This window comes from Haliotis cracherodii, unplaced genomic scaffold (assembly GCF_022045235.1).
Source record: "Haliotis cracherodii isolate W230 unplaced genomic scaffold, xgHalCrac1.p SCAF_32, whole genome shotgun sequence".
In the NCBI taxonomy this organism is placed as follows: domain Eukaryota; kingdom Metazoa; phylum Mollusca; class Gastropoda; order Lepetellida; family Haliotidae; genus Haliotis; species Haliotis cracherodii.
In genome coordinates this window covers 2323429-2338161 of record NW_027266289.1, presented here as the reverse complement: position 1 = coordinate 2338161, position 14733 = coordinate 2323429, and the positions used below count along the sequence as shown (strand labels likewise).

General features: G+C 38.4%; 1 protein-coding gene and 1 pseudogene across 1 annotated transcript; one reads left to right on the top strand and one right to left on the bottom strand.

Annotated features, from left to right (window-relative positions):
• Window positions 1-699: 699 nt before the first annotated feature.
• LOC139477262 (N-acetylglucosamine-1-phosphodiester alpha-N-acetylglucosaminidase-like) lies at window positions 700-10167 on the bottom strand. The gene is made up of 9 exons (XM_071259812.1): window positions 10134-10167; window positions 9487-9771; window positions 7063-7206; window positions 6632-6758; window positions 4452-4472; window positions 3702-3715; window positions 2720-2761; window positions 1563-1686; window positions 700-913 (listed from the first exon to the last, which is right to left on the bottom strand). Exons 1-9 carry the CDS (start codon window positions 10165-10167, stop codon window positions 700-702), a joined length of 1005 nt encoding a protein of 334 aa, XP_071115913.1.
• A 2206-nt stretch (window positions 10168-12373) lies between these two features.
• Window positions 12374-14733, top strand: LOC139477194 (multiple epidermal growth factor-like domains protein 10; annotated as a pseudogene).

Sequence of the window (14733 nt, the reverse complement as noted above, 5' to 3'; positions counted from 1 at the left end):
TATTTGTCCTTGGAGTCAGTCCCTAGATATCGTTCTAAGGCATCTATAAGCGTGTGCACTTCATGATTAAATTGTCAAAGTATATATGATTTTGATACTGATGCAGGTTAGTTTGGTGTTTCATATCTGAGATCTACATGTTATCACGTTTAAGAAAGGAGCGTTTCAGCACACTTTGTAATCAGTGTTTGATATGTTGCTAGATGTTTACATATTCATACTCAATTGACAGAGGTAGAGGGCAAATTTGTAAATGGAAAATTTGTCATTTATTGGAGCAGAGGAGACAGTAGAGAAGACCAGAAGGATGAATTTTGGAGTAGCTGATGGGTTTGGGGTTGATTAAGAACAGTTATTTAATTTGTTTAGTCTTCATCAATTGGCTAGATTTGTTAAATTGGTTGAGGTAACTTGGATTGGATGTGTAGTTTGGAAAATTTTAATGGCTTCCGGGGGATGGATATTTTCGTTGTTCCGTTGTTTGGTAGTGAGGGGGTAGTGATGTTGCTTAGAGGATGGGGAAGATTTAGCTTAGGCCGATATTGAAGTAGTTAGGATTAATTTGGTGTGTTGTGATAAACTCGGAAAATTATACTTGCTGGCAGTTGATGTTGAGTAAGGTGTGATGAGGTAGCCGTGATTAATAATAATGAAAAAAAACTATAACAAACTTAGCGAATGAAGAAGGGTAACAAAGGCCTAGTTGACGATGGCCGGGGATTGGGTTGTAGAGCAATGGCAGCTGTAGTGGTGATGATTGGTAGGGAAGGGACCTGCTGCTTGGCTTGGCCGGCCTGCTGATGAGTGGCGGTGGGGCTTGCTGATGACGGAGATCTGTCGTGGAGACTTGGGTGATGTTGTGAGGTTTAGGACATGAAGAGTTGAATCTTGGTTGATTTGGAGTTGTTTCTGCCTGAGGGTGATGTTGATGGGAGAACCACGAATGAAATTATGATACATGATACATGATGGACAAATTTCTGTACAAGCTTATATAGTAGATCCACTTGCAGCTGACTGATCATTCTTAAGTTCTAGAATAGTGAACAGTTTCTCTTGTAGAAAGAAGAAGGTTTACGGAAACACTTTTTATCACAATGTCAAGACTTTCAAAATAATTGGTGTTTCATGAAGATTGTTCCAAATCTAAAAATATTGTTCACTTGTTTTTGTCTAATGATGGTATCTTTGCAATTTTGATTCGAAAACGCCTTCATATCTTCAAACGATACCCCAAGTTGATGAAGGGAGGACCACTAAAAAAATAGTCTCCTACTTCACCAAGCGGTGGGATTTCACCTGTGTCACTGTAGGAGTTCATAGTAAAGATGGCGTACAGCTTTTGTACATTTTCAGAATGACGCTCTTTCAGATTAGATTTTAGTTCAAGCAAAAGCCCTTGAAGGAGTGTTGTATTCTCTGGTAAATCAACCGTCTTGAATACGTTATGAAATATAAAACACATGTCTTTCCCTTGATTTACATAATGCTGCAGGTTAAATTTCAAAACATCATTAACACTAACAACCTCATATCCCTTATCTCGATACTTTGTTCCTAACATTAGAGCAATAGTTGTCTTTCCTTCCCCTGGTGCACCACTCATCGTCACACGACCGTGAGTCTTTAAGGTATTCTTCACAATCCTGTAATTGTTGCTTATCTTCCTCAGCACTTCATCCACATCTGTAAATAAAGATAAGGGATAGTTATATTGTGTTTTCTGTTATGCCAAATGATCTAAATGGACATCCATGTATCTCAAACTGGATAATCCAATAAGTAAACTATGATACTTGCAGTTATATTCAGTCATATATCAAACTTGAAAGGGGTATGCCATTGAAATATCTGTGAAGGCAATATTCTTGGTATCTGTTGTTTGTTTGTTTGTTTGTTTGTTGTTTAACGCCGAACTCAGCAATATTCTAGCTATAGGATGGCTGTCTGTAAATAATCGAGTCTGGACCAGACAATCCAGTGATTGACATCATGAGCATCGATCCATGCAATTGGGATCGATGAAATGCCTGACCACCGGATCCCTTTAGTCGCCTCTTACGACAAGCCTAGTAGCCTTTATTGGCAAGTATGGGTTGCTGAAGACCTATTCTACTCCGGATCTTCACGGGTCTCTTGGTATTTGACAATTCTGACATTACAAACGTGTTGAAATTAGAGCCACACAACCTTATGTGAAGAAACACACCATTAAAAGTCAATAAGATGAATTTCAAGAATTAATCAATACTCTGGCCCTTGGCGTGTTTCATTTCACAACTTGTTTCTACGAAGAGCGTGGTACGACTTGTCTGATCAAGGTATTAACACCCAAGGCCTCAGTAAAGCTTTCAACGCGTTTTATGGTACACATGTGAAGGACATTTTCATATTTGTCCGATCCGATTCCCTATTTTGAATTGTACCATATGTCCCCGTATTGTTTTCATGTGAACAATTGACTTGCCTTTGCATGTGTTTGTGACGGGGACCACAAGTGGGGCAGAATACGCTCACCGTTTCGCGAACACCTGGTATCATCACTATTTGATAGTGATTCATAAACAATATATATATATATATATTTAGATTAACTAGTTAACACATAACAAGGAAATATAGACAAAATTCTACTGCTTTGCTTCAGGTTTCCCTTTTTATTTCAACAGTATAGGTTCCGCCCTAAAACCTTCATGATTATATGCTATGCTTAACTTACCGTCTGTATTCATACAGGACTCCACTTCAGATGATTCAGCCTCTGGTTGAAGAAACATATGCTTGATGAGATTTCTTATGTAACAAATGTTATATTTGGGATAAGACTTTCTTTGTAAAGTACAGATTCTCGTACTTTTTGTGGTTGCGTCCCGTCCGGGATTCGAACCCACACTGCCTGAGTGAGGCACCTAATCATTGTGTGTTCAGAGAGAGTCACCCTCAGTTGTCATATAGTTGTACGCGTGTAGTGTATCATTTTTAATACAAGTGTAGCATATCGCTAAAGTTCAAACAATTCCTGAAAACATGAAATCTGGTTTTACTGACGTCGTTGATTCTTTGAACGCAGACCACCTCGGATCATGTAGATTTGTCTGCAGCAGTGTAGACATTGGCATCCTAAAACATAATCGTGGCCTGCTGCTGTAGGGTGTTGTGTATGCTATCATCCACTGCTTTGCGTGGCAAAAACTCAATTATTAACAGGATGATGCGAAAGCTGAATTATGTTTGACTCTGGCATTCTTATATGATCAAACTGCTCAGGGCATAAAGGCATCTCGTTTCTGAAGAAGTCGTTAATTGCATTTAGAAAGAAGTGGACTTAGAGAATATAAGCCATATCGAACACATTAGATTAATACACATCTTAAAGATATGTTATTATTATGACATTAATTAACACACGGTAACATTAAAACGTTTGTGATAATTCCATGGATAAAAGTATACTTTCGTCGTTCTGGTGTCATATGGTTTTATTAAATGGTCATGCCAGTATAACTTGGGATGAGTGATGATTGTGCCTTCTTTGGTGAGAGGAGCTTAATGTGATGTGGTTATTAGCTGTTATCAATCAGGGATACATCACATGTCGTGCTTGCAATATCAGGCTCAGTCATTGCAATCTCAAATAATTCAGTTGTAAACATTGTTATTACTTTGTAGTCATAACCATACAGTTGAAATATGTTACTTACCCTGACATTCGGAACTGAAACAAAGAAAAAGTGACATATCAGTGAATGCCATTCCCTGTTAATTGCGAACAAGTGCGCTTTTTACAACTGATTTCCTATAGTCTTGTATATTTTCAAAACGAAACGTTATTAGATAACATGATATATGTCGCTCATGTCAAACAATGCTGTGAAGCCATTAGTTCAGATGACAAAACAATTGATTGTTGTATTTTACCTTTTCGTCTGTCCCCGCTTTCTGCAAATAGAAGACATGTCAGTACACAAGTGTTTTTTTAACATTTTCGTCTTGGGGGTGAACCATTTCATATTATCGGATCATTTCAGAGGATAATTTGAAAACAATAGTAAACATTTCCTGAAAAAGCACAAAGAGGACCATTAGTCATCAGATTTTATGATAATGAAATTATCGTTCATTGAACTTTGTGACCCTTCTCCGCCTTTTACAAATTTATTTTGTGTTTCAAAATACGAATTCCAGACCCCCAATTAATAATAAATTGCAGGTCACTTGGTATAACATTATCTACACAGACAGAAGATCATAAAATCAGGCACATCAGACTTTTGGTACACCTTTGCATGACAAATTTGAAAAATAAATTCCCAATTTTTTTTAAAATGGGCCCTCATTGTGTCTCGTCCTTCAAGTAAACTGAATCTATACAAGCCGAATGTCTGGAAAATTATTCTATGGTCGGAATATCCCATTTAGACCAAACTCCGTGTAATGGAATGTTGTGTTACCTGTTCTTTCTTCTCCGCCTTCTACAACAAAAATAACACAAGTACTTATTAAATTGGTCATTGTAATTTGAACATACCATTAGTATATGCCGATTTATATGACATGGTTGTTCCAGACAAATGTCTGTTAAATGGTGTTGTCACGTGAGCACAAGGCTGGGGACACAATCAAACATCTAACCCCATTAGAAGTGATCCGCAGTGTCAGTGGAAGACAATAGTTAGTTTGAGCATGGAAATGATTTAACCTACCATGTTTATTGTGTGGAGTTTTGAAGGGTATAGTCACTTTTTCGCGAACTCCTGGTGTCATCACTATTTGAAAGACACATCTTTAGGACAGTAATCGTACTATTGACTCTTGGAATTTTTATATGACAAGGGTTTTGTCATTACATTTACACAATATTGTGATAAGTAGTGTTTGAGTCTCTGAAAGCAATCGTACAATACAAATAACTTGCAAGGGATTCATGTAATTAGCTACCCAGGCGATATCTGTTGCGTTTATGTCTTTATAAACTGACAAATATTGAGGCCACACCCAATAACGGACTAAAGGTTTCCGACTGGCTTATAATAGAACATGCAAAATTTGTGTAACATTATTTTGATGAACTATGTCATGGCATTTCGTGTTGTTATTATTTCCTTTAGATGTATACATCCATAGTGTATTCGCTTCTCTTCTGTTCTCCAGGATTTCAACAATAGATCTAATTTATTCAAAACATTTCAACTCGAAATATTTGATAACCTCATGCCACTTGATGGAGACAACAAATCAGACTCTATCAAAGCAAACTGCTAATTATTAAAAATGGCTCTGTGCAGCATATTTTTCTGTTCCGAATTTTCTGTTTTCTCACTAATTTGTGCGTTGGGGGTTGAGAAATGTGTTATGCTTGCAGAATCAAGGTTAAAATTCATAACAAGACAACACATACTACAACAGAAATAGAAACATTTTGAACCAGACAGCTACAAAATGGGTAGTAATGGATTTTTGAATACTAGTATGGTTGCCGTGATGTTTAATCGGATCGGAAGTATGTTTTTTTGTTTATTTGTTGTCTAACGCCGCACTCAGCAATATTCCAGCTGTATGACGGCGGTTTGTAAATATTGTGGACCAACAATCCAGTGATTGACATCATGGGCATCGATGTAATGAAAGCATAGTTAGGAGACAGACATACTGTGATCATTAACGCGAATATTCTGTAACATGGCTAAGCTTGATGCACGTGTTGTGACTTAACATGGGCAAGAATAACCTTGGGCTCCCCCATATAACGCGCCACTCTAATGTTTCTAATTCTGCAAGAATGAATGTATTATTAAGGAAATACACCTACTGGGTCTTGAGGTCTAGTGTAGATTCGATATCTACTAGATTTAATTTGGAACGAAGCGTTTATGTAACAGTGTTACAAATTTGTGATGAATACCTCTTCATCCCGACCCAAAACGTTAATGAACTTAACCTACGTCCCAAATAGTCATCACTAACGGTTGCCGGAGCAGCTGTTGACAGTCTCGTGTTGTTAAAAAACTGAAAGAAGAGAGGACAGCGCCAATCTAGGTTGATGTTTAGCCTGTCGGTTTACGGGGAATAAACCTGCTAGTTGTATTGTTATTTTAGCTGAAGACGAGTCGACATTTTTGACACGAGGGATTGTTTATTTCAGTTTCATAATTTCACTGCATTCACGTGAAAGAAGAATGACTGCTTTGGCCCTAACACAGTGGTTCGTGTATGGTATGTGTGCAAATATCTTTCTCCATGTTTTATCAACTTTTGTTGCCAAGTGCGTTGGGACATTTGTGTGCGGGTTTTCATGGTATTTGGAAGAGAGCATTTGTGAAGCACTAGAGCAGGAATGAGTAGATATAAACGTAGTTCGGCTTGGCCGAATTCTGCATTAGTGGATCCATTGCCAGCAGCCAACGTCTAAGAATATCCTGAACAGGTTCTAATGGTTTCACATCTAGATGCTAGCCGGCCAAGTCAAAGGGCTCTCATCAAGGCATATGGTGTTAACAGTGAGAAGTGAGTAACGATTTGGAATAATAAGATTGAACATTGTCATGATATATGAATATAATAGGAAATACAAACATAAATTCACAATTACGCATAAAATGTTTTCAAAACTGAATATAACTACAATAATCACCTTTTGAACACAATGACTGTGACTGTGACTGTGACTGTGACTGTGACTGTGCCTGCGACTACTACACTCAGTGAGACACGATCCAGTACGGCATCCAGGCTGTTTGCGTCTTCCTTGTTGTTCACCACTAGTGGAGTCAAAGAAGTGTATACATACAAGTGCTCACACAAACAGATAATGAATAGATAACTTTTCAATATTGCGAAAACGAGCGTAGTATTTTATTTAATACAAACACGTCAATGAAGAAAATATCGTTTTCGTTAATGTTCAGAACCCTCAAATTCTCGAACTCTCCAATTTTCCAAAATATTTATGTAATTTTGAATTTTTCTCCATGTACCTCCCTTTAGTGGTATTGTTTTGGTCCCAACATGGTTCTAACATATGAGACAAGTTATATTGCATGTTAAGCATATGTATCTTCGTACCTTTTGTAGTGTTGCAAAACTCCCCTGTGTAAGTCCCACTGCAGCCAAGTATACAGACTCCAGTTGTGTGGTGGCATCTTTCCCCTAGACAGTTGATGCTGCAGGGGTGTTGACACAGATCGCCATACCAGCCACGACCACAGTCTGGACAAACAAAGTATCAGATACATGACTAAGTAACTTCTTTTTCGCACTTTATTATAATAATTGCTGTGAGCAAATCATTAATGTGAGGAATCATTCATGTCAGCATGAAAAAAAAACCTAATTACGTTATCCTTTTACAATTTTGTGTATTTTCACTGTAAAAAGAGTAGGACACAATAAACATTATTGATGGCACTATACAGTCGTTGAATCGTTTTCTTCATACAAAAGTATTGGATCCTGAATTAAATTTATGGCATACAATTGATGCTAGTGCACGTGAGCAGATGTTGAAAGTTTTCTTTGACATGAAACATGTCTAAATAGGCAAAAAGAGAAGTGATATAGATGTTACCAAATTATCAGTTGAAATTACAGATCGTCACAGCAAACATATTGGAAAAAAATATTTTGGACATAAATTTCACAATGTAATATTATTTGGTATGTGTTGAGTTAGCAGTGGAACTCTTCCACTTTGATTATGATCTTTTCAATGTGTGTTTCTTATTTTGATGACATCCAACTGTGTGCAAATCTAGAGAGTTTAGTGTTAGTTTAAAGTTCTGAGTTCCGCATCACATGATATATACATGACAGAGAATTAGCCACCGCGGCGTACTTCTTTAATATATTGTAATTGACAAAGAGCTGCGATTATGAAAGAGAAAGTTGGATGGGGCAGTCCACTTTTGCGATCATCAGTTCATAACTCTCCATAGAAGACATTGCATTCTTTTAAATGAGGTAAGAGCTGCATCCCTTCAGCTGAAACAACATTTATACCATTCTTTTGTTATTAAAGTCATTTTCTCTCGAGCCTTTGGCAAAGGCAAATTGTGACTACACCACCGTAAATTGTTCGTTTAAGATGCGGACCATATGTGGCAACAAAAGAGTTGACTGTTAGTACAATGGATGGTTTTGACATTTCAGTGGATCTATTCACAAACTCATTTTGTCAAACCTAAATTGAGCTATATCAATACAAGTATCAATGATTTATCCTTCACGTGGTCTAAAATGACATTGTGGAACATTTAGCAGATCAAAGTTCACTTTTATGTCTATTTGGATCACAGCAAGTCAGGTGACTTCTCTTGGTGCAACCATTTCCCATGATGAAACCTTGAGCCTTTCAAGAGCAAATGTAATTCTAATTTCTAAAAAGGTTTCAGGCATCATGGTTAATAGTGTTTTTTAAAGTTAGACAAAAAACAGTTTCCAAGAATGACCTACAATATTTCAAATTTCAGAAACCACTCAACTGTTTCATTTTCCTGGACGAAAACAATTTCATCAAGGTTGTTTAATCATATGAACAGACCTATGAAGATCCGTGGAAGAATAGGTCTTCAGCAACTAATGCTTGACATAACAGGCGACTATGCTTGTCGTAAGAGGCGACTATGCTTGTCATAAGAGGTGACTAACAAGATCAGGTGGTCAGACTCGCTGACTTGGTTGATGCATGTCATCGTGCCAATTCCCTTCCACTGATTTACCCTCCTGAACTAGAAATAAAGGAGACCAGTGAGACCGTCTTATTTGTTTCACATTTAGATCTATGCGTTAAGATTCAGAGCGGCAAGACACTCCCTACAACAAATAAAACTCTCTACAAGACTGTAAGGCAAGAGAGAAGTTGTTTGATCAGATAACAACATTCAAGGTATCAGTAAAGCTTTCAAATAGACTTATGGTAGACGTGTTCCCGTGTCTTGCCAGGTGAACAAATGACTTGCCATTGCATGTGTTTGTGATGTATGCCACTGGTGGGGAAGGATACACCGGGTATCATCACTATTTGATAGTGATTCATAAACAAATGTTCATGAAAAAGTCGGAACTGTACAATCGATTCAGCTTTTAGCAGTGAAAGGGTTGCATTTAGTATTATGATTATTGAAAATATCCTGTTGTGTATATGAAATTGGTTGTGTTGACTTTGCACATTTTAAACTATATCAGTGAATCTATGGAGTTTGTGGGATATTATAATAGCAAAGTAAGATGACAGGACACAATGTTGAAATTAAAATGTACCGCTATTTAGCTTCCGGGCACAATTCCTATTTACAAATCACCCTTGTTTTTCTGATTATCAACATCACAGTTAGAACAAAAAAGTGTAGTTTATTCTGTTGTACCATTTCATTAACTTAAAGCTAAATTCATATCATTTTAAAAATGTAGATAAGAGAGTGTTCATGAAATTTTAGGCTTCCATTCATTGGAGGATAAATACCGAACGCTGAATCATTAAAATCCCCTTACCTCGAGTATCATTACAGAAATGGCCAGCGTTAGTTCCACTGCAGCCATGTGTGCAGTGCCCAGTTTGATGGTTGCATGTCTGTTGTAGACAGTTCCGGCTGCAGTCTTGATCGCACAGATCACCATGCCAACCACGCTGGCATCCCTCAGAACACTTCCCCGTGTCCGTGTTACAGTAGGGAACATCAAGTGGAGGAAGAAGGGCACAGTTCTGGGGGCATGTTAGGTTGCAGTGCTCGCCATGTAAGCCCCACTTACATTCACTGTAGCCCTGGACAGCCACGACTGAAATAGAGCATCAAATGATAATCCTAGCAGATCATCTTCATGAATATCAACATCTGCATTATCCATTGTTATGTGAATCGTTTAATGTTCTTATGGCTAAAGTTTCTGTCTTTAACAGATAAAATTTGCAAACTACGTTTTATCAATCCACTGACGAGGCAACCAGTCAGCTGTGTTAATCAAAAGCATATATGTGAATCATGTACTCTTCTTATCAAATGGCACTATTTTTAGATCAATCCTCATTCTGCTTGTCCATCAATATCGCGTGTAGTTTAAATGGAATAGACAGAGGGGCAAATTTTTTATTTATATCATTTGCGTTCATTTCTAGTTATCATTTTACACAAGTGACTCACAGAATGGCAGCAGAAGTTGGACGAGTCCCAGCATCGTTGAACAAACACCTGAAACAGAAGGAAAGACTTTCGTTATACATATTTGAAATCCAAAAAGACATTTTCAAGAAACCGAAATTAGGATTAAAATAAATACTGGACAAATATTCTTTCCAACCTTTAGTAGACATGATGAACATAGAAATGATACGAAAATAAATAGAACATGGCTTTCTTCAGTACTACTGAGACGGGTTGTTTACACACCTGAATGCAATCAGCGGACATGCAACGAGGTCTGCGGCCTCATTTCACTGTGTAGACACACCAAGGGGTGACAAAAATGTCCAATGAGGACAGACTCGGGGCTAACCGATCACTCAATGTTAATAGGTTCATATACATAGTCTTCTTTAAACCATCTTATTGTAAAGAATAACCCCTCCCGTCTTATACAGCCATTAGTTACTGGCAATGTCACATTTCAATTGTCGACGGTGAACTAATTATAGTATGGGGTTTCCCGTTATTGCACCATACCTAGTCACACACCGTCGTTCCTTTTCTACCGCTGGCGAACTGTTTTATGTGTGACGTCATCCAGACGCGGCGTTCATGCAGGGTGGTTGGGAGTGGGTTAAATGTTTCAACCCATACATTTGTTTTGTAGTTGACTCAGCATAATTGATCAATGCTTCTGGGCTTGTGATGAAACTCGGGCATTCAGCCCATCATCAGTCTATTTTAAACAAAACTGTAAACTGGAAACATACAGGTTTCTATTCTCACGGAAAATGTTCTTGCTAAAAACATATCCTTGTTTTGGTCAAGGACGCTTAGTTTCAATCTCGGTTTAGAAAGTAAATTCCTTCTTCTAAGGAAAATGAATTACAAACAAATTTGTTCTGTCACAACAGTTGATCCAATGTAGCAAAATTACTCACATGTGACACGAGTATCAAAAGTTATATCATACCTTTCAAGGAAATGCATACCAAGCACAATGGAATGCATGGATCCTACAGAAGATGTATTAAATGCTATTTTAATCGGAAATTTCTTTTATGGGGGTTTTCACATCAAAAAGCATTTCACCTATCGCGCGGGACGTTTATCCATTATTGTTGTTCATTTTGTGGCCTAATGCAGGGGGAAAATCGGAACTTCTGACAGTCTTGGGGACGTTTACCAAATTGTTGAAACTCACGAGAACGGGTGTGGTCTCTAATACTGAGAAACTACGCGATGTGTGATTCAAACCAACAATCGTGTCATTTACACACGTCTAAGGGACGAATCTTTTAAAGTTAACCTCTGTTCCTTTGACGACAGGGTATACATAATAGTTAGTTTGGTGTGCCTACAGTGCAAATCCTTACTAAAGTACTCACGGAAATGAAAAAAAACTGTTTTTTCTACCTCAGATCTTAAATAAATGCAGTTATTATACAAAATATGTAAATATTCAAACAACTAAATTAGTACTAATTGGGCCTAGGCACAAATACAGTGTATCAAATGTTTTTATGCCTTTTTACACGTAAAAGTGTGTAAAAATGTGAATAAAACAGACTATTGTGAAACAGGGCATAACCAGGTGTAAGTTGATCAAGGTGACCTATGACACCTTGACGACAGGTGAGAACATGTGCATAATGCCTATAGTCTGTTTCTGCTATGCTAATTTGGACTTAGTTTTATTTTTGAATGTTGAAAGTGCCGACAAATTACCTCCTGTAAAGTACATTTTGTATTGTTCACTGAGATCAAACAAGCAAATCCAGACTAGTACTTTTCGAGTTGTTTTGTTATTTCGAATTTACAGCTACGTGACACTTTGTGTCGATTTTTAAATTGAGAAAAACAGGGTTTTTTTCATTTCCGTGAGTATTTTAGTATATTTGAAAATATATCTTGATTTTGGAAAGAGGATATGTTTTCCTTAAAGAGTGTGTGGGTTAATCTTGGAAATAGATAAAAAGACCATCCTAACGTATGGAGCACAATACGTGTACTCATGAAAGAAACATATCAAGCGGTTGTGAAAATCATAAGCCTGCACGATTCATTTTCCGGCTGAGGAGGAAAAAGAAAACAATTGCCGTAAACTAATTTGCAAGATACTGAGTCATTGACTGCCCATAAGGACAAAACAACTTCACACACACAAACGCAGCTTTACACTGGACATTGTGGCACAGCTTACAGTAACAACACACAACTGTATGTCGTCATGTTGTGTTAAGCTTTCAGAACACATCATGACACTGTTGAAGTTCATATGTGTGACATATCTGATAGTTTCTTCCAAAGGTAAGCTTGAAAGGTTTTAGCTTGAAATTATCTCATCTTCTTATCTGTTTGCATTCTCTTATCCGGAAAGTTGTCCAATAAATTAATTTGCTAATGGTACATCTTAGTCAGTGGTTCGTGTACAGAATTTGTCTTAAAATTAAGCCCAACGTAACAAAGTCACTGCTTACATATTCTTAAATGTGGTAGGGTAACAACATATTGTTGCCTTCTTGAATTAGAAGTCATTGTATGCTGTTTATGTGACATGTGCTCTTATTACAGGTTTATGACATAGTTTCAAAAATCATATATTGTAGTCCTTTCCATTTCAGGCGACCAGTGCAAGGACAACCAGCACTGTTCAGACTGTGACAAAAGTACAGGACATTGTCTCACAGACTGTGATACTGGGTATTTTGATCAGATGTGCACGTCAGTGTGCAGCAAGAACTGCAGAAACCGCTCATGCCAGTTGTCAAGCTCTGGCTCAGGTGTTTGCACTGAGGGTTGTGTCTCTGGATATCAAGGCTCTGGGTGCAACGTACGCTGTGGCAGTCCAGGAGGTACCTGTGCAGCATGTCCAGGTGGTTGTGATGGAGGATATTGTCAGCTGGGCTCCTCATGTGTGTCTGGATGTGTAGACTCCTACTACGGGACTGGCTGTAAGACGTGTTCAAGTAGATGTAAATCCTGCAACACGATAACAGGATTGTGCAAAGAATGCCACCCAGGATATTTCGGTCCAAACTGTGCTTATTCCTGTGATCATTGCCTGGGATCCTGTGAACATGGATGCGCAGATGGCTGTCTTCCTGGATTTTATAGCATTTTCTGCAACGAGAAGTGCAGTGAAAATTGTGGACCAGACCCCAACTTTTCTACCAGCAAGCCTCTACAGGCATCAGATGCTGGTTTACATCACTGCCACAGAGCTAGTGGGGATTGTATCCACGGGTGTGAAGAGGGCTGGCATGGTTAACAGTGCTCTTCTTCATGCAGTCCTAACTGCGCCAATAAACGATGCAAGTCTACAGGTGACTGTGTAGATGGTTGTGTACCTGGACACTTCGGCAGAGACTGTAAACCCTGCCCTGTCAACTGCCTTCACAACATGTGTCACTCGGACAGCGGGAAGTGTACAGACGGATGTACACGTGGCGCCTATGGAGGACGCTGCCAGTACACGTGTGGTGTTTGTTTTGATGGTGTCTGTGATCAGAAGACTGGCACCTGTACCATAGGCTGCCACCTGACTGGACAAACGTGTGATTTCACCTGTACGTTCAACTGTTCTATAGCGGAATGTCTAAGAGTGGAACATTGCAGCCAAGGTAATTATAACTCTATAATACTTCCTGGTTTCATCAGTTCAGTGGAATGTGTTATATTATTTACCTTGTCTATATTTTGCTAAGAAGTTCGAGTGTTCAGACGGTAGAGTCTTTCCATACATGTGTCCTTTGTTGCATTGAAGTATTGTGTTATTTGCCCTTATTGAATAAGCTGGAATTACAATACTTCTACATATGATCTTATACATTTCAGGTAATAGTGACAGCAGCATTGTTGACCTGAAGATTGGACTGTCAACAGCCTTTTCACTTTTTGTAGTGATCATCCTGCTGGCCTTATCACCCGTCTACTGCAAACATTTAAGAACTTTTAAGTAAGTACAGTAATATTATATAATCAACAACTACTTTAATCAAAAGAGACATATATGTATGGTTTAATACATTCATGCGGTTTCAACTGTTTTTTTTTAACATAACCATGCTACTTTTACCACAAAAGTATCTACTTATGCACTTTTCCTGACGGAATTCCTGTTTAGGAGAGATGTCGATCCCAAGTAACCAATGCTTATTTGGCTTTGTGACTGGCGGAATTCTTGTCATCGTACGCAATGATGAGGGACATCACCAGACAACAATCAGACTGGATTATTTATATGACGCCACCATGAAGCTTGACTTATGCACTTTTTTATATTCACAGACAGCACAAAATACAGGGAATTATTACACATGACGCACCACGTCATGAGGACCAGGTACCCCCAGACTACTGTGAAATCAGAGACGAAGATGTTGACATCGTGTGTGAGCTGCCAGGGATAAGAGGAGACGAATCAGTAGCTGGAGCTGCCCCTGCCTTGCCTGTTCTGGCAGATTTCTTTGCACCAGACTGCGATAGTGCAGACAATGATGCTGCTACGTCCGAGGAGTCAGGCGTTGACGAGAACACGTACACTCACCTCGTGCGACCGGTTGTTGTTGATGTTCCGGAAACAGTAGTGAACTATGAACCTCCAATAGAAGAGTGA